At 47.9% G+C, this 20,576-nt stretch overlaps 1 protein-coding gene across 2 annotated transcripts in view; it reads right to left on the bottom strand.

Moving 5' to 3' along the window:
* Positions 1-20,576, bottom strand: part of LOC142014505 (deubiquitinase DESI2-like) — a 123,126-nt gene that overhangs the window by 62,214 nt on the left and 40,336 nt on the right. Inside the window, exon 1 of one of the 2 annotated variants that reach the window (XM_074997160.1) lies at positions 15,976-17,009. The exons of the other annotated variant lie outside the window; for it this stretch is intronic. Within the exon in view, the coding sequence (XP_074853261.1) occupies positions 15,976-16,014 (39 nt within the window). The 5' untranslated portion in view covers positions 16,015-17,009. Of the gene's footprint in view, positions 1-15,975; positions 17,010-20,576 lie in introns of those variants that run through there. 2 annotated transcript variants of the gene reach the window in all.

The raw sequence follows: 20,576 nt of genomic DNA, 5'->3' as shown, positions 1-20,576 counted from the left end.
AGAGGTTCAACCTATACTAAAATTTGAGAAATTTCACAAAGTAAAAAAAACACGAAATTGGTTGCACAAGAAAAAAAGTCAAGAAAGATAAAATGCAACAGTGGAGGTAGGAGCTGATCTTATTTGTAGGATAAATAGTTTATCTCCAGCAAACGTTCATCTAACTCAGACTGAGGCAGGGACAGTGTGGATACAGAGACCAATCACAAACATATCCATCTTGATAGGTACTTACATGGTTCCCACTGCTGCTTCGTCCAAGCACCTTGCTGTACAGAAAAATAAAAGTACTCTCTCTTTCTTCCCTCCCATTCTGTAGGATAAATAGTTTAATCAATTTCTAGGTTGTGTTTGTTTGTGTTTATTTGCCTATCTGTGTGTGAGAGGCAGCGTGGGTGGGTGTTAACTTACTGAGGGAATGTTTAGTAGAAGAAATGAGTTATTTCTATGCCCATCCCTACCTCTTCTATGAAGGAGCCCCATACTCTAGGTCCAGCCCTGATACTATTACGTGGAAGGAGTCTCTCCATGTAACATGGCAGGCACTCACCCGCTAGGCACTTGTCACTGGTGATTTGGGAATTAACTCTTTTCCAGCTCTTGCATTCCGCCCCCTCCCATGGGTGGTGTTACACTCCCTATTCCTCACCCACCCTCCTTAGCCCAGCATCCTTAGCCTAATCACTTCCTCAGTGGCCCACAGCAGTACCCAATCAAACCCCTTGCTCCAGGGGCATACAGCAGTCTAATATGCCCATTCTAATCAATAGCAGGGGCTGGGGTCCAGACTTACCTGCTCCTCTGGACTTCAACCCAGGGACCCTCTAGTGGTAGCCACCTACTCCCTCCTCCTTCTCTCCCCTACTGCCTTCTTCAGTGGGCCACTTTCCCATCACCCCAGCACCTTCTAGGCCCCTCTATGTAAGGGTCACAGCATAGTGGTTGTCAGCCTACCACTCCCCCAGCCTCTTCTGCCCTTTCTGGCACTGCTGTACTTAGGTGCTCCTGGGCAGCCGGTTCTTCTCCATCCAGTTTCAAGGAGAGACTGCCCTCAGCTCCGCTGAGAAGCCATTTTTATATTGCTTTCCCTGGCTCCAACTGACTGCCTCAGCAAGCCTCCTCCTTATCAGCTCCCACTGAAGCATTACTAGTTGGAGGGCTCTGCGAAGGCTCTCCCTGGCCTGCTTTAGCCTCCTTCTCAGAGGGCAGCCACACCACTACACTCCCACTCTCCAGTGTCTCCCCTATCATTTGATAATTTCACAGTGCAAGTGGAGACCATGATTACAGAAAGAGGCTGGTGATCCCTCCAGTAGCTAGGGCCAGTCCCACCGAGGCCTTTGAACATCAGGGCAGAGACCATTCGGTAGGGAACCAGAACCAAGAGTGGACCACAGAGCCAACGTGTGCCTGGTGGCCTCTTTCTAAGCAAATGGGTTACAGTGTTTTGTACCAACAAAAGTAGGTGCTTTTTCAGGATGTGCCATACCATCCTTAGATGTAAGGTTCAGTAATCTTTTCTAAGGGGGACATATTCATGGACCATTTTGGGCAGGTACAGCCTGGCCAATGAAATGAGGCACGGTTACTTGACCAGGCACAGCTGAAGCGTGTATTTGTTTCCTGCTATTTGGGCATTCAGACACACTAAGAAAGCCAAAAAGACCCAAGGCTGTAAACCAAAATTTCTCTGAGGACAGATGCCTTCAATAATGGGGAATGCTTCAGAAGAGACAAGGTTTTCCAAGGGCTTCTCTCTTCCTGCTCCCATTACTGAAGTCTTCCCTGGGTTCAGTTCAATCATCTACCCTGCACGCAGTTGCTGGTTTTGACCAGACATTGAGAGAGCTGGGCCAAATTACATTCTGTTTGACTAATATAAGGTCAGCCCCTTAACACTAAAATAAACAGAAGCCAAGATATATGTACAGTATATAATGTATAGTTTGTATATATGAAATCATATTATGCTGTGAAATGATGAGAAATAAGAGGAATAGTCATAGTGAAACTTATAAAAAATACCACATTTATTAAGCAACTTCCTGTCTTCAGAGGTCACACCAACATATCCCCCAACACAGATATTGCATCTTTAGATGAACTTGACTGGGAAGAAACTGATTGGTCATGCCTATGGGAGAAATTTTCCACTTATCTTCATATTTATATTTAGAGAATATACAGTGCATTGGTTTGGAATAGTTGCATTACTCAGGATAAGTAGCTAATCCAGCAGGGAGTTGCACAGTTCTGCCCAAATTACAATCAAATATTTGTTTTAAATACACAGAGAAGCTTTTAAGAAAGGAGGTCCCTACTTCTACCCCTCGGAAGTTGTACAAACATCTGTTTGTGCTCAATCAATTTTTACACATGTGGTACACATGCAATTTTGTGATAGTTAGTACAGGGGAAGCAGATTTGAAAGCATTCTTCCCAACAGGATTTTAAATATCAGAATTATTTTCAACAGAAACGACATTTTTATAGAACACAATGCTGCTGATTTGTTGCCAGGCAATGTTGCTAAGCGCACTCTCCTTTTCAATGACGGACGGACCACTGAATTGCACTGCAGAGTCACCCACGTCATAATGCTCATTCAAGAATTCTCCGTCTTTCTTGAAGTAAAGAAAGAAAAAACCCACTTTTACACAATAATTTACCGCAAACTACGTCACAATCACAAAGACGTTCCCACAGTTTTTAAATTTTCCCAACCACCATGACAAGTAATACTGCATATATTAGTCATTCAGTTGCTGTTTCACAAGATAAAGTGCCCATAAGGCAGCTTGTCAGCATTCAACAGTCAAATAGTGATTTATGCAACCAAGTAGAAAGGATTATTTAGGCTTCAAACATGCCCTTGTTTGGCACTGGCCTCATTAAACTGAGCAGGTGTATATACATTGTAGGCTAGCTCCTTGGCTAGAGTAAACTGGAGCTGCTCCATTTCGCACCCCAAATGGCTACCAGAAGGAAGACTGCCAGCTGTCTTGGCTAAAAGATATCCATCAAAATTAAAAGGAACAGCAGCATAGTGGGTGATATCACAGCCAAAAACATTAAGTATTAAAACCAAAACATACCAGCAGTCATGTAGCTCTTTAAAGACTAACAAAGTAATGTATTAGGTGATGAGCTTTCATGGGACAGACCCACTTCTTTAGATCAAGGAAGAAGATCTGAAGAAGTATGTCTGTCCCATGAGAGCTCATCACCTAATAAATTATTTTGTTAGTCTTTAAAGAGCTACATGACTGCTGGTATGCTTTGTTTTAATACAGATAGTCCCTGACTGATGAACAGGTTACCTGGTCATAACTTGATTTGGTCATAAGTCAGAAATACCCTTATACTGTAATCCCTCGCACATCTTGAATTTTGCATAAGTTGGGGAGGGCTTGGGTCAGGGCCCTGGGAGGGGGTGGGGGGGTTAAGCCTGGGGTGGGTTAGGGTGGCAGAGGTGGTGGGAGGGTGCAGTTGAGCTGCAGCTTGCAGGGGTTGGACCCGGGCAGCAGGGGTTGGTGAGGGGGTTGAGCCTGGCTGCAGGGGTGGTAGGGAGGGGGGGTTGGAGCTGGAGCCCCATGCGCTGGGGGTTGGAAGCCCTGGGCACAGGTTTAAGCTGGAGCCATGCATGCCAGGGAGTGTGAGCTGGGGCTGTGAGGGACTGGGGGGGGTTGAACAGGGTGAACTGGGGTGGGGGAGTTAGCTGGGGGGGGTAGAACCTCATGCGCTTGCAGCAGCTGACAGCTGGAGCCCAGCACTTGCCAGGGACTGGGGGTCAGCTGGGGACAGTGGGCTTGAGCCGGGCAGAGGGGGGATTGAACGGGAGTGAACCAGGGTAAGGGTGGGCTGAGCTGGCAGGGAGGATAGAGCCCCTGCGCATGCCAGCAGCAACTGACACCCGGAGCCCCAAATGCGAGGGGGAAGTGAGCTGGGGCTGTGGGAGGGAGGGGTTGAGGCGGGCAGGAGGTTGAACAGGGGGATGCACCAGGGTGGGGTGGTTAGAGACCTGGCAGGGGCTGGGAGCTGGACCCCAGGCACAGGTTGAAGTCAGAGCCCCAGGGAAGGGCGGGGGGTGAGCTGGAGCTGCGCGGGGGGTTGAGTAAGTTGGGGGAGGGGTTGAACAGGGGTGCACCGGGGTGGGGTGTTGAGCAGGGGGCAGGTTGGAGCCTCACACGTGCTGAGCCAGCCTTGTGGGGGGGGGGTGATCTGCGCCACATGGGGGCTGGTGGGGTTGGGGCCGGGGCCAGGTGTGAGGGACAGCTGGGGCACAGGGGTTGGAGCCGGGTCTGCAGGGGAGCCCCAGGCATGTGGCTGAAGCCCCCCACTGGGGGAAGGTGAGCTGGGGCACACAGGGGAGTGAGCTGGAGGTTGGTCATAAGTACGAACGGTCATAAATCGATGTGTTTGTAAGTCAGGGACTACCTGTACAGACTAACACAGCTACCTCTCTGTTACTATTAAAACCAAAACTAAACTCAGGAAACACACTATGGGAAGGGGAAATTATCTGCTGGAATATAAACTATGTAGCCTTTTGCCTTTACAATTCCACTCGCATTGCCTTCAAAAGGTTTTTAAAAGTTATTTGCCGTAGGCCAGAGAGAGTTTCTCAGAAATGAGCCTGGAACTCAGACGTGCCTAGTTCCCCAAACTGATCTCATACCACTAGAATATGTAGGAACTTTTTTTTTTTTTTTAAAATCAGGCATGAGCTGTCCAAGTTTACACAGGGTCAGGGTGAAAAGACACAACTTCTTAGCTTCCTTCTGTGTGTGTCTCTCCCTCAGGAAGCTATCAAATTACATATGTTAGTGGGGAGTAGGTGAAGATGAGCAGAAGGAAAGAAAAATGGAGGGTCTTAAGTACTTGCCTCATCCAACAACTACCAGAAGTTCCTAAAAACAGACCTAATAGTTCCTAGAAATTTTCTCACTTTGGGCAAATAATTCAGTCTGGTAGTACGTAAGTAGGAGCTATTTTCTCTTTCACAAATCTTGGGGAAATTCTCTCTATTGACCTATTGACCTGCAGGTCATGCTGTAGCCTAGGAAGTGTTTCTGGCCAATTGTTCACACACTCAAAATCCTACAGTGATGATTAGTACTGGTAATGAAAGCTTTTTTTCTTAGAACATCAATATCCAATAAACACTGCTTGCAGAAGGAGCTGACGAGAAGAGCAAAGGAAAGCTTATGTCTCAGGGGAGCTGCTGACAAGACATGCAGGGAAAGAACAATGGCAGATGTGGGGTTGAAGGCTAGTAATTTACGTTAAACAAAGTTCACAGCACGCTTTCTTTTCTGTGCAGATCTGCCCCAGTCTATTCCAAATGACAGGTTTTTCAATTGCTGCTGGGTTAGTGCCCTGTATTTTGGACTGGCAGAGTGGGCCAGACAGGCTACAATGCTTTTGTCACTCTGAGCACTTTGAGTCTGCTTTTCTCCAGAATGAAATGGGGCTCTAGAAGAATATTTTAAACTTCTGTACTTCTCCTTTGTCTGTCACTGCTTTCCCATGTTCAGCCTGTACATCAATGGACCAGCCACCACATTCATAGAAGTTCACCTATACAAACAACGTTTGCTGTGGGCTACAGGCTACAACTTCCTCTGAGCTGAAGAAGATCCTGAGTGATGATGCTGCAAAGCTGGTTGACTACTGCAAGACATGGTGCCTTCAGCCTAGCACTGGCAAGACAGTCTCGAGCACATTCTACCTCTACCAGGCCAATTCAAAAAAGAGAAAAAAGCATCATAATGAATGACCAGAGGCTAAAACATGAAGTTTTCCCAGTTTATTTAAGTGTGACACACAAAAGCCACTTGAGCAAGATAGCAACGAAGGTCAAGGCCTGTAACAACTGTAACAAAGTCCCTCGTTAGCCCCTGTGGGTCCCTGCGCTTCCTGGTCATTTCCCTGTTGTGCCTCAGAGACTCACAGAGACCCCTTATCTGCCCAGGCCTTTCCAGAGGCAGTAGTCTCCACTTAGCGAGCCATCCTCATCATAAGCAAGTCCAGAATGGGGAGGATAACACCAGTCCCCTTGCAGGCCCGCGCCTGCTCCAGTGGAGTAATCCCTCTGGGGGAGGGTGGGGGGAGTCCAGACCCACCCTCTACCCTGGACTCCGGCCCAGGGTCCCTACGAGGACAAGAGGCAACTGGCAGGGCTTTCACCCCTGCCCCAAAATAGCAACCTCACCCTGGGCCACTTCACCCACCGCTTCCTCATGGTACCTTCTCACTCACTCACTGGCTCCGGCTCCGGTTCCGGCTCCGGCTCCTCCGGTGTGCCTTCCAAAACCTTCCCCCCTGCAACCAGTGAGGGGAACCTTTTATAGGGAGTGCAGGGCCTCAGCTGACCAATGAGGGCTTGGGCCTAGTCAGGGAACAAAAAGGCACTGGCCCACCATCCATTATATCGTCCTTCCAGAAGGTTCCTGAAGCTTCCAGGTAGGGGTCTGCCACACAACCTTCTCAGCAGATTGGTTGGTTCTTCCTGGAAAGCAGATGCTTCAGCGCTAAGGACCTCAGCCCTGGCCATCTTCTACCCAAGAGCAGAATACAGTACAGTCAGCTGGCACACACAAAAACTCGTTAACATGTAACTCAGCTCAATGCGTATTATCACAGGAACTCTCCAACTGATTCATCTTCCGTGACTTCCAGTTCTGAGCACACTGCTCCCCCTTATATCAGGAAGGAGATTGCAGTGGTAAGCTGCTTGAGAAAATACACACTGGCTCAAGCTTGCCCTTGTTCAAAGGCCTTTTTAACCCATATGTCACACATCGTTCATCAGAATACCAACTGCGGTTGAGGCTACCATGCCAGGATTTGATAGATTCCTTGCACAGGAAGACTGGTGTTTATCACCAACCACTAGTCAGCTCCTTGTCATAGACCCTCCTGCTTACTTGCCAGGCTTTAACCTGCCAGATAATCAGTGGGCCCTTCTGAACCCACTCCGAAGTGGGCAAGACCTCTGAACAGCCAGTCAGAACTCTTGGGATCTTTGAAACAATCCAAGCTGCAGCTGGGGTACAGGTCAAACAATGACACCCTTTGTCAAGAAACAAAAAGCAGCAGCAGGTTCTGAAAGCTCCACTCAGCCACTATGAATGCTAATGCTTGGCTTTGTGAATATGCAAAATGCTACATAATAAATACAGCTTCCCGAGCAGTGAATCCTAGATTATCAACTACCAATTAAACAGTATTCCACTCACAGACAAAAAGCCCATGGTGTGCACAGCCGTAGAGTTTGCTGTGACACAAGGAATGCCATCAGTTCCCAAGCTTGCTGTCACAAGGGGATGTCTGCCTTCACCCTGTTAGCAGGTCTATCAGCCTCTTGAACACACATGATTTACATAGGATATGATCAATCAGTACTTTCCAGCAATATATGAACTGATACAGAAACACAGGAAATTTGCTTCTCTCTTCTTCCTGGACTGACTCTTTTCTGTTCTCCCCTGTGCCACAAACACACACATACACCAACCATCTCTCAAGAGTCAGACAACTACATTAACCTTATGTTCTGGTTGAGCACAAAAAGACCCAAAATCCAACCTTGATCAAGTAAAGGAAAGTGTGACGATTCAGCGGTAGCTAACAATTTAAATTCAGCCCAGTAACCCAATACACTCATCCCTTGGTATACAAGCACAATTAGTTCCCAACTTTCTGCGTGTAAGCAAAAAACTCGTAAGAGGGACACTAAATTACCATTAAAATACATGTAAAAATCTCTGATTGGTTCCTAGGGCTTCTAACTCGGTGACGGAGTGGCAGCATGTGGCGTTGCTTTTGAAAAGAAAGTGAACCTTGGGTTGCGGGGGGTGGAATGGGTTAAAGACTGGGGACAGTCTGGGGCCATGAGCAGAGGGTGGGTTAGAACCTGGTGATGGCTCCATGGAGGAGGTGAAGGCTCATTCCTCCCGGCTGCACCAGTGATACCTGCAGGGAGTGTGGCGGGCTGGTGGGTTCGGGGACTGGGCCAGGCTGGGTGTTGGGAGTGGGCTGGGCCGAGGGGTGCAGTGGGAGCTGCGAGCCAGCAGAGGGGGCATTGTCAGAGGACCGAGCTGGGCCAGAGGGTGCAGGGGAAGCTGCAAGCCGGGGCGGGGGCACTGAGAGTGGGCTGAGCCAGGCCGGAGGGTGCTGGGGGAGTGTTTGGAGCAGGCCGAGCTGGACCAGGCTAGAAGGTGCGGGGGAGCTGTGAGCCGGGGGCGGGGGTAAGGGGGGCATTGGGAGTGGGCTGAGCCGGACTGGAGGGCGTGGGGGTAGGTGCAGAGCATGGCGGGAGGTGCCTGTCCGCTTGGCTGTAGGCGCCCTGCCACACAGCCGGTGCCGCTTCACAGCATGCAGCTGCCCCACCACTTGGCGGGAGCTGCTTTGATGTGCACAGCTGGAGGTACCAGCAGTTCCTCCAGGCTGCACCAGTGGTAAGTAAGTTCTTAACTTACCTCAGAGGGGGTGCAGGGAGCAGCAGGCTGGGGGTGTACGGGAACTGGGGTAGGTGTGAGAGTTGGCCCAGCCAGGCCAGAGGATACAGAGAGAGCTGCGGGCCAGGAGGGTGTTGGGAGTGGGCTGGGCCGGGTCGGGCTGCGCCAGAGGGTGGTCAGGGAGCTGCACAGCGTGGCTGGAGGCGCCTGACTACATGGCTGCGAACACCCTGCTGAGCAGCCTGAGCCACTTCGCAGCACGTGACCAGCTGTTCAGCTGGACGTACCAGTGGCTCTGGTGGAGGAGGTGGTGGCTCCTCCAGGCTGCACCAGTAGTAAGTCCTTATCTTACCTGGGCGGTGGGTTAGGAGTTGGCCAGGTCGTGGGGTAGGACGTGATGCGGGCTGGAGGGAGGGTTCAGGATGTGGCTGGTTGGGGCTGCTGAGCTGCTGGGGGGTGTCAGGCTGTGGCAGGTTGGGGCCGTGGAGCCAGCAGGGGGTCAGGCTGTGGCGGGTGGGAGCTGCGGGGAGGGGGTAAGGCTTGTATTAGTGGGAGGAGTTCATTCATCTAGTGAACAAAGGTAAGTATATGTATCCCTCGTTTTAGCTTTTGCTCAAGTGGCTTGTGTGCACATGAATACTTGTAAGTAAAGTACTTCTTTAACGAGGGATGAGTGTACTGTTACCTGATAATACTCAGATATACCATACCACCATAGTGAGATCTGAGGATTGTTCAGGGGCCCATGGACAATGAGTTTATAGCTTCATTTCAGTTCCTCGTGGGCAGGTGATCATTCTGCAGATATTATGAATTCCTGAACAGCACAGAAGCGAAGGACTGAATGGGCCATGGACTTTGAATTTCCCTTTCACCCATAAATGAGGTCGCTCTAGGTGAGGGATGAACCCGGGACAGACAAGGTTTAGATTTTCACTGCTCACTAAGTAGCTGTTTAGTGGATAAAAATGCATCTGCCTCCAGCACAGTGAACCTAGCTTCTAACATTACCCCCAAACCCACTGAAAGATTTAAAATGTATATATTTGAAAGAATCTTTCAGTGACACAATGGAGCTTGTCAGCTTCACAGGCCAGAGTCTAAATCTTGCTGCCAGAACTGTCACACTCTAAGCAGAGTCTGCTTTGAGATTTGGGTTTAAAACTAAACCAAGAAAGCTCAAAGCAAAATTCAGCTGAAAACACTGAGTTTGACAGGGTTTCAAGAGAAACCATCAATCTGCCCAGGCTTGCTTGATATCAAGGCAATATTCATGGACAACTTTGCAGACACATTCTGTGTAATTCTTGCTTTTTCAGCACATACCTCATACAAGTTCTACATTACAAATGGGCCCAAATCAAATGCCTGAATCTGGATCCCTATCTGAATCCCTCCCTTTCTAACATGCCAAATCCAAACACCCCAAACTTTGGGAGAGTTCAGATTTGAGTTCTCTTCTTCCCATCAGAGAAAGATACAAAATTCAGGACAGTGGTTATGGTTTGGCTCTCCCTACTACAGTTATTTTCATTTGTATCTGCATCTGGGAATACAGAAATTCCCTGAACATATGAGACAAATCCATGAAAGCGAGACAAACTTGCTCATATTCTGTGTTAGAGAAGGAAAATTCCTCTATAACACAGATCCAACTTATGGATGAGGAAGCATAAGGTGGCAAAGGAGAAATGAGACCGCACCCGAAAGATTGCCCCCAATGTCTTTTCAGATCACCACATTGGACAATAGACCATTGGACCAGTCAGCTTCATGATTCTAAAACTACAAAAGCAGAGGAGCAAAATATATGCTAGACCCAAAAAGGGCAATTTAGCTCAGCATTTCAACACCTAATTTTTGTTTCTGAGCTGTTTTAAGACTCAAATTCAAGTCCTTGCTCCAAGCATTGGAGTATGAATCAATGAACCTGGTTTCCCACCTTCCCATTGAGTGCTCTCCCTCTGTTTGGCCTATTGAATATTTAACTATTTTACACACAGTGGAACAGCTTCAACAAAAGAGACTCCCTGAAGAAATACCTTATGACCTAAGTGCCAGAGATTTAGGCTCAAGTCCCTACTCCACATCAGGAAGAGTAGAGATTTGAACCTCGCTTGCCCACGTCCTGGATGAGTGCTCTAACTGCTGTTCACTACAAATCCAAGTGATATAGGTAGGAGTAACACCTAATTTGAGTACTCTGCCAGGGGATTAGGTGCTAGCTATGAGGACTGAGATGGCTTTGCACATGTCTACTGGCAGAAATATGAGTGCCTTTTGGTTAGGTGGTTGGAACAGGGTTGCCCGAGGATCTAACTTGTGCATTTAAGCCTAATATGATCATTAGGTGCCAATATCCCTTTATGGATCTAGCCCCTGTGTGTCCAAACAAGCAAAATGGCAGAAAGAAATTAAATAGCCAGAGTACAAGCTTATGGCAAACATCTGGAGAATGATGATACTAGAAGATACGGCTGTAACTAGATATACTATGGATAGATAGTTGTCACCCTGTTGACAAAGCAGATAGTTACTTTGATAGTTGGCCCATTTTCTGGTAGTGGCTAAGAAAACAAAAATCTATATTTAATGCACAATTGGATACATTTTGCTGTTGGTGTTATTAAACACAGACCATGCCACTTTCTCTTCTAGCCTTCTAATTGTTTTGTCATTGTGAGGTTTAAATCAGATATCCAGCATGCTTTGGGTTGTTTCATCTTGAACTAATGGACTCGGTTTAATTCCTTGTTCTTTTACTTTCCTTGATTGATTTCCTTTCTCAAAGATAACAAGAGAACGCTAGTATATGAAGAATATCTGGCTGAAATTGAACAGTGGAAAAACTAAAACGGTAAGAGTAATGTGCAAAAAATTTGCCACCTCTAGAATATCACCCTCCAGTGGAGGCATCTGCCTTGTAAATTATTAAAACAATCTATGACCTCAGTGTCCACCTGTACCCTTTAGTACATTCACTATAGCTGTGGAAAGTGCCTTTTTTCACCTGCAGCTGTCCAGAAGGCTGTACCTCATATTGTCAGATTCAGGTTTAACCAGAATACCTGATCTCTAGGACTGATCTCTAGGACTGATTGATGTCATTTCCTGTACCTACACATGAAACCAACAACCTTAAAGTGGCCACTAGTTCAGAACACAGCAACTCCTTGCGCTGCAATGCAGAACACTGAATGTACATCACCCCAGAGTTACTCTCCTCGCTATCTTTCCTCTGAACACTACATCACACTCAAAGTTTTGGCTCTCATCTTCAAAGTTTTATAACCTGACAAACTGCTTCACCCTGAGCACTCATGACCTCTCACAACAGCTACATTTCATTGGAACAATTGAACTCAAAAGTGAGATTCATATGTACAGAACATGGAGCTTTCGTGACAATCTGGAACTCACCCCTGGAAGAGATGAGGATGACCACAAACCTCTTCACCTTTTGAGCTATATGCAATCCCATCTTCTGCTTTTTGGCTTCCCACAATTATACCACAAATAAACACACATGGGGACACGCACACACACACACACAAAAACCTAGGCCTGGTTGACTACAATGGCGAGAAAAAATGTGTTGATTTTGCAAATTCACTCAGAGGAGTCACTCAAATAGCAAAGTGAAGGGTATCATATAAGAACCCAGGTAAAAGACACTGCCATTTTACAATCAGCTAAGCAAATGAGAGACTCATGGACAGGTTTTCAATGAAAGCTGCTTCTTACCAACCATTGGGTGCCAGCCACTTGGCTTACAACTGATTAAAGGTCACCTGGAAAACACAAAAAAGCCAATGGCTCCCCAAAGTGAAATAATTGTATTCTATCTACCATTTTGAAACTGATGATGATGGAAAAATGTAAGATCAAGTTTACCTGACACATGCTGGATTCTCATTTACTCCTATGAGAATCAGAAGTCACTCCAGTGAAATTAGTGCAATGATGCTATTGCAACTGAGAGAAAACTCAGGCCCATGCTCTCAGGAAATGCAGAAGTCAAATATTATAGCTCTACATTTACTGCAGCCAACAGGCCTGATTCACCATTGCCCTGCATGTAGTGTAGTCATTTACACCAGGACACGGCAGGTACCAAATGCCATCAAGCCAGATTGGCAGTCTTTTTCTGCAAGACACAATGTGCAAGACACGGGAGAATCATGGCAATTTTAACGATATAGCACGAGAGCAATGATATACATGAACAGCTGTTAAATTAACAGCAGACTTGTGCCGTGTAACTGACTGGAAACATTATGAGACAGTCGGCTGACCTTAATCTGTGCAAAACTGACTATTCCTTAGAGAAATGCTTTGACTTGCCAATGCAGTAGCCTGTCAGAGAGTTAAACACTTGAAAATATTTGCAATCTTACATTTTATACTTAATATCTTGATCATTATTAAAAGTATGTTGATTTAGCTGATTCCACCAAAATAGGCCATCCATAATTAAATTCGCGGATAGTCAACAGACCCAAGCAATGGGCTGGTTGGAGCACGTTAGCCTACAATCTCAGAAATGTTTGGGATGCACTGCATAGTTTAATTTTTTCTACCCCAATGCTAACCAGAAAGAGCCCTAACTTACCCTTTTAAAGGGACACTGCTATCTAGGCAGCAGCCATCCTCAGAACTTCCACAAACCACTTATTTCATGAAGCCACCAACTATACTCTCAAACAGATTCAAAGTGTCACCTAGAGTTTAAAAGCTTCTGAACTCATGACCAGTTGCAGAGCCATGCCATCACTTTAGATTCATGTTTTTTAAATCAGTACGTCAACAGCCTACCTATTCTATTTTTGAAGTTTTATGTCTCAGTAGGTAAATTTTCCACCCTCCTCCTATTTTTGCACTCTTTACACAGAGACAAAATATAATACAATACCCATCTATATTGTAGGGAGGATAGAATTGCTTTTATTGAAAGTAAGTTGAGCGCTTGGAAACACACAACAATTTTTGCTCAATTATTTTGCGCTAGGAAACAAGCCTTCTAAATGTAGCTACCTGCTGCAGCTATACAGTAAAGCACCTCGTTAAATACCAGGATTACTTTGAAAGAAGCCTTGTATATATCCAATGGGTAAAAGATAAATGGCCCATAATTGCTCAATACTTAGGAGTACAGAAAGTGGATAGTTCATATCTATGCAAAGGGTTGGTAATTGAACTTTTGCCCCAAAGCTAAGCTCTCTGGTATCTAACATGCTCCCTAGTGCCATGGTGGGGTCATTGTCCTTGACAGGAAAGCAGAGCTTTAAATTCTTGTCAATTGTGATCCCCAGCTACCTTTTCACCTTGTATTAATGCCACTTTTAAAATAGTTATTTATGTGTGCAATTGTTTCTCTGCTGCCTCATAATTCCCCACTATAATGTAATGAAATTCAGATACAACACAGCTATATCCCAAGATGTATGGCTTTAAACATAGCATCCATCAAAATAATTTAGCCCCAGAAGTTATAACATAGAAACTGAATTATTGGCAACTCAGTGGTAAGGCAAACAGATAGAAACCATTCTAATTTCATATTCCATATACAGTCATTAAGTTAGGGGTGACCCAGGCGATTAATAACAAGATATGAAGACTTTCACAGTTTAGTGGAAATCAAAACTTACTCAGTCTGAATTAAATTTGTTATCTTAGCCCACTTCCTGTTGGCAGGCAAACACATCACAACACACAATTTGCAGAGGAAAAAAAGCCATTAAGATGATCACAGGAAAACAGTCAAGGAGAAGGTCATGGAAACTCAGTTCCCTTCATCTTCAGAGGCAATCCTGAAACCTCAGGTTTGAGGCATGCTGAGAATGGGGCCCCAAAGGAAAGTTTACACTGCTGCCCATGCTGTAGCATTGGGAGGGGGAATTAGAAGAAGTCAGCCTTGCAGGACTGTCAAGCTGATACCCTTCTCAGGGAATTCACTTACTAAAAAATGAAGGAACCAAATGGAAGTGATGTTGGTGTGAATCTCTCTCTGGAATCAACCATTCTCTGACACTTCACATTTCCAAAGCAGTACACAGAATGATTTCTATTAGTCTCACAAATAAGCCCCTATTTGGGGTTGCCAACCAATTGAACAAGGACTACAGCAGCGTGCATTCCAAAAGAAATGCATTTAGGTCAACAGAGAGAGCCTTCGAGTGAGGCTCAGTATTGTGTATGCCTAGTCGGTCCAGCTGGACTCCTCTGTGTTCTTAGATCTAGGTATTACACTTTAAATAGCACTTTTCTTCCTCAGCAGGAGTACTTTAAGGCTTCCCAGCTGACAGAATTACTTAATCTTTGCTGTAAATGCCAACCCTTCATTTAAAGCATCCCATTGTTACTACTTTTGGCATTCATTATGAACCACCTCATCATATTTCTTTTGGCATATTAGTGTTATATGTTCCATGGACTCCTTGGTAAAGTTAGTGTTAATTACCACTCTATGACATTAAAATGAAGTGTCACACCATAAATTCTTAAAATGTGCGGTTGGATAATTATGGTCATATCAGATATTGGTCCTAATACAATGATATTTTCCACAGAAAAATTGACTAAAATTTGTGGGACTGGTGGAATTTGATATTCTAGGCTTACAAAGGACACATTGAGAGAAGCACTTCCCGATCAAAATGTCCCCATTCTGCATGCTACCCAATGCCAATCATTTAAGAGGGAGCTGGGGATAAGGCTCATGAGTGCATGAGACAACCATAAATAAAATTGCTTGTTCAAAGCCATCTTTGTTTTTTGAACTATAGCACAGCTTTTATTTAAGCTTTGTGCTTTGATTTTCTGTTTTAACATAAATAACTCTCTCCTTCTGCCAGGGATGTTAAGGAGAGCTGTTGAATATGCTGTTGAACTTCAAGGGGTATTTCCAGGGATGATCGGGAAGTACGGAATAGGGCTTCATTTCCTAGACGCCCCTTGCTGAAGCTTTTAAAATTTCATTTTAAACTGCTTATTACTCAAGCAACTACTATTCACCTTCAAAAAAAATTACTCAGGTCATTTCTTCAAGCTTTTCCAAATGACAGCTTCTGTCCAAATATTCCAAGCATGTGAGACTGGGATTTGGTTGGTTAATTTTAACACCCTTACAGGAATACTTTGGAACCTGTTCTTCCTCCCCTGGAGCTCTCTCCAGCCTGAGGCTGGATAGCCTTGAAAGTCAAGGGCATCTGACTGTAGAAATAAGAGAGGCAATCGCCTCTCTCGCTCCAGCGGGGGCTTTTCAACACGAAAAGTCCATTTTCCTAATGTACAGACAACCCAGCGGGTTTCCCTTGGATCCGCTCGGTTGAGCTGCAAAAGGAGCCCGAGCCAGCACCATCTCCCGTGGGCCACAAGGAGACACGCTTGGAAAATTCAGCCTCTCCAGGGCTGGGTGCCAGGTCCTCATTTAAAACCCTGCCGTGTCCAATCGCACTCTCCCTCCCCCGCCCCCCGCCCAGCCCCGCACCTCGCATTGTTTCCTACTCACCATATCGTACACGTTCAAAATCACCGGTTCATTGGCCATGGCTGATCGCGGCGGCGGGCACGAGAGGAAGCCCCTAGATCTCCGCCAGACGTGGCGCTGTCCCCGGGGCAGCTTCAGCCATCAGCCACACTGGGCGGGAAACCTCCTCCTGCGGGCGCCGAAGAGAGCAGCCCGGCTGCGCGGCTTTTCCCGGAGGCCAAACTTGGGGGAGTGTTTGTCACCCCCCCTCCCCCCAAGCGCGGAACCCGCTCGGGCTGCAGCCCCTCGAGGCGCAGGGTGGGGGCGCTCGGCGCCAGCCCGGCGGACGGGGCAGCTCTTGGCGCGCAGAGCAACCCCCGCTCCCCACAGGGCATGGGGCGAGGCGGGAAGCGCCGCAGACTTCCAGCCCCCGGCGGTGAGAGAGCGGAGCGGAGCAGCGCGGCGGCGGGAGAGGCAGGGCCGGGGCGCGCCGCGGCCGCCGCTTTGTGCGGGGGGAGCTGTCCGGGCGCGGAAGTTTCTCTCGGGCCGCCCCGCAGAGCCCCCGGGCATGGGCCGCCGCTGGGCGCTGCCCTGAGAGCGGGGGCGGCCCTGGGGGTGGGGGGAGTTCAGCGGGCCCCGGCCCAGGGCCCGAGGCGCCTGTGCCCGGCCGGGCGCCGCAGCGGGAGGCGCGCGAGTCCCCAGCGCATGGCGCGCGGGGAGCTGTCCGGGTGCTGAGGGGACCGGAAGGGAGGGGCGGCCCACGCCGGCCGGGCGGGAAACCTCGGCGCTTCCCGCCCCCCCGCGACGCGGCGCTGCCGCAGTCCCTACTGGGCGGCCCGCCCGTCCCGCGGCCGCCCGGGTCCTCGCCGCTCTCCGCGGGGCCGCGGCATCCCCGCTGGGGGGCAAAGCGGGCCCCGGCGAGCGGCGGCCAGCGCGGGAGCTGCCTCAGCCCCGGCGCTAGAGAGGCGGGAGGCCGGCACCGGCCGGTCCGCGCTCTCCAGCCGGCGGCATTCAGCGGCCCATGGGCGGCGCGAGCACCGCTCCCCGGGCGGGCGGCAGCGGCTTCTCCGGGCAGCCGCGAGTCTCTCGCTCACTGCTGAGGCAGCGCAGCGCCGGCCTGGAGCAGCCCAAAGCGGGCGCTGGGATGAGCTCATCGGAGCTGGGGGCGTCGCTCGGGCTCGCTGCCAGCTTGCAGCCAACCAGCTCTGAATGGAAATTGCAGGGAGCCTGTTACATCAGCACAGCCCGGCCCTCCCCCGCCAGCGCTGGCCTCAGCCGTCCGGGAAACGCTCTACCTCCTGGGGCGGGCGGTCTGGGAGTCACCCCACCGCAGCTGCCTGCCCAGAGGGCTCAATATGCCACTCATGAGGACCCCGCCGGGTGCTGGAGGAAGAGGGGCGGGAAAAGAAAAAAAAACATTATTTGCTCTTAAAGTCTTTTACCCCCTTTTCATTCCTCTCCCGGGAGAGAAAACTTCACCATCTTCCCTCTCCAGCGGGGCTCCCTAGGGGTGCCTCGTTAGGTGCCTTTCCCAACCTGCTTTTTACCGGGGAAGCGCAAGGTTGTGTTTGCAGGGCATGTACGCAAGGGCTAGTGAGCTAATCAATTTCACCCAAGTGCCCCAGTGGGGGCAAGGAAATCTACACTATTCCCGCTGGCCAAGAGAGAACTTGTCCGAGCTTGAAGTACTGGCCTGCTCATTTCTAGCCGTGCCAGCAGTTGTGTTTTTGAAGTCCCCATCTTACTAGGATAATTTACGTGTAAGCCAATATTTTGATCATGTTTGTTGCTCCTGTCCCTGCTGTAATAAGGGCTTCAAAAATATATCAGCTTTACTTTAGCACAAGAACTCATAAAGCAAACTAAAGCCGGAGTCCTAAAATGTACACATTGCCAGTAGCTGTGACTGTAGGAATAAAGCCAGAGCCCATCAACTGTAAATTCTGAGCCAAGGAGCAACTTCTAGTCATCCCTCTAGGAAGACATAAGTACAAGCAAACAGAGGTGTGTGCCTTTAGGGACAAATCCGTGACCCTACCACTACACTTCAGAGAGTTTCCTAGCAGTGAAGCCAATGCATTTCTGCTGTGCAAGAAAGGGAAAGGAAGGTGAAAGGCACATACCCTTTAATCCATGTAAGTTTCCTGTGTAGCAGAGCACAGGAAGGCCCACAGTCAGATGACCTACTGCTCTGGAGCAGTCTTTACTCCATTCAGAAAGGACAGATCAGAGACCAGATTTATTTCAGTGGGAGTTTAGGCACTTTTGCAAATCTCTCTAAACATCTATCTGCATCATTAGGCACCCACACCTTTAAAATCCTGGCCCCACAGGCCTATCACATCCTGGCTACGTCTACACGTGCACGCTACATGGAAATAGCTTATTTCGATGTAGCGACATTGAAATAGGCTATTTCGATGAATAACGTCTACACGTCCTCCAGGACTGGCAACGTCGACGTTCAACTTCGACGTTGGGCAGCACCACATCGAAGTAGGTGCTGCAAGGGAACGTCTACACGCCAAAGTAGCACACATCGAAATAAGGGTGCCAGGAACAGCTGCAGACAGGGTCACAGGGCGGACTCAACAGCAAGCCGCTCCCTTAAAGGGTCCCTCCAGACACAGTTGCACTAAACAACACAAGATCCACAGAGCCGACAACTGGTTGCAGACCCTGTGCATGCAGCATGGATCCCCAGCTGCTGCGGCAGCAGCAGCAGCCAGAAGCCCTGGGCTAAGGGCTGCTGCACATGGTGACCATAGAGCCCCGCAGGGGCTGGGGAGAGAGCGTCTCTCAACCCCTCAGCTGATGGCCGCCATGGCGGACCCCGCTATTTCGATGTTGCAGGACGCAGATCGTCTACACGTGCCCTACTTCGACATTCAACTTCGAAGTAGGGCGCTATTCCCATCCCCTCATGGGGTTAGCGACTTCGACGTCTTGCTGCCTAACGTCAATTTCAACTTCGAAATAGCGCCCAACACGTGTAGCCGTAACGGGCGCTATTTCGAAGTTGGCGCCGCTACTTTGAAGTAGCGTGCACGTGTAGACGCGGCTCCTCTGTACTGCAATAGCAGCTGCTCTATATGGGTAGAGGGAATATTCCCAGAGACTAGATTCTTGGACTGAAAGCTGGGAAATGTTTTTAAATGCCAATGAAAGTTAAAGATTCTGATCTGCTAGTTACTGAGCAGCATAAGCTTCTAACGAGATGATTTATTCAACATAGAAAAGGATAAGGCTCAAAAAGCAGCCATCACATTCCTGCTAAACTGGCAATATGTCTTTGGAGGCATACAATGTGAGTGTTCCAGTACAACAGGGCAGCTGCTACTCAAGCATCACTCCATGGGCTGCAAGTAACCTGCCTTAGGAGCCCTCTTCAAGGCTCTTTAAAAAACCCCACACAAAGATCAGTGCAAGGCATGTCTGAGCCATCTACCCACATTTAATAAATATAACACTGCCAGGAGGTATAAGTATCTACCTATGAGGGTCCCAAAAACAAAACAGTTCTTAATACTATCCTCTCCTCAGCCCCTTTCTGGCCTATATTTAAACATTTCTCCTCCTGATATAAAGCACTAGGCACCAGGCTGATTCTCCTGAAATGCCATTTCCCTACAAACCCCAGCTCAAAGCCTTCTACAAGGACCTACCTGTTTACTGTCTTTCTGATCTCCAAGTGAGATCCCCAAGTCCTTTTTTTGAACAAAGTCCAGGTGCCTATTAAAGTATCACCTGATCCCTCTGACCCTCTTTCCTTCAGGTTGGGAAGGAGTTAATTAATTAGGGCACAACAGGGCTGGCCCTACTTCCTCATAATGTAGCTTGTTAATGTGGGCTAAACTGAGGCTTGATGTAAATTAGAACATAAGACTGGGCATACCAGCTCAGACCAATGGTCCATTTACCTCAGTATCAGGTCTTTCAACAGTGGTCTGTGCCAATACTTTCAAAGGGAATGAACAGAACAGGGCAATTTATTCAAGTGACTCATCCACCTAACATGAAGTTCCAGCTTCTGACAGTCAGAGATTTAGGGGACACCCAGAGCATAGGTTGCATCCCTGACTGTCTTGGCAAATAGCCATTGATAGACATCCTCTAGGAACTTACCTAATTCTTTTTTAAATCCAGTTATAGTTTTGATCTTTACAACCACCCCTGGCAATAAGTTCGACAGATGGAACGTGCATTGTATGAAGAAATGCTTCCCTCTGTTTGTATTAAACCTGCTGCCTGTTAATCCCTTGTTCTTGTGTTATGTGAGGGAGTAAATTACACTTCCTCTTTCACTTTCTGCACACCAGTCATGATGATTAGACCTCTATCGTATCTCCCCTTAGTCATTTCTTTTCCAAGTTGAACAGTCCCAGTCTTTCTAATCCCTGATCAGAGGGAAGCTATTCCATACCCCTATTCACAGTTGTTGCCCTTCTCTACACTTTTTCCAATTCTAATATTTTTAAGATGGGGTGACAAGAACTGCATGCAGTATTCAAAATGTCAGTGTACCAGAGATTTATATAGTGACATGCTATTTTCCTTCTTGTTACCTCTCTCCTAATAGTTCCTAACATTGGTAGCATTTTTGATGGCCACTGCATGTTCAGCAGATGTTTTCAGAGAACTAT

Source organism: Carettochelys insculpta, chromosome 6, assembly GCF_033958435.1.
Source record: "Carettochelys insculpta isolate YL-2023 chromosome 6, ASM3395843v1, whole genome shotgun sequence".
Taxonomy (NCBI): domain Eukaryota; kingdom Metazoa; phylum Chordata; order Testudines; family Carettochelyidae; genus Carettochelys; species Carettochelys insculpta.
Note: the sequence above shows the minus strand (reverse complement) of the source record. Positions and strands in the feature narration are given on the sequence as shown.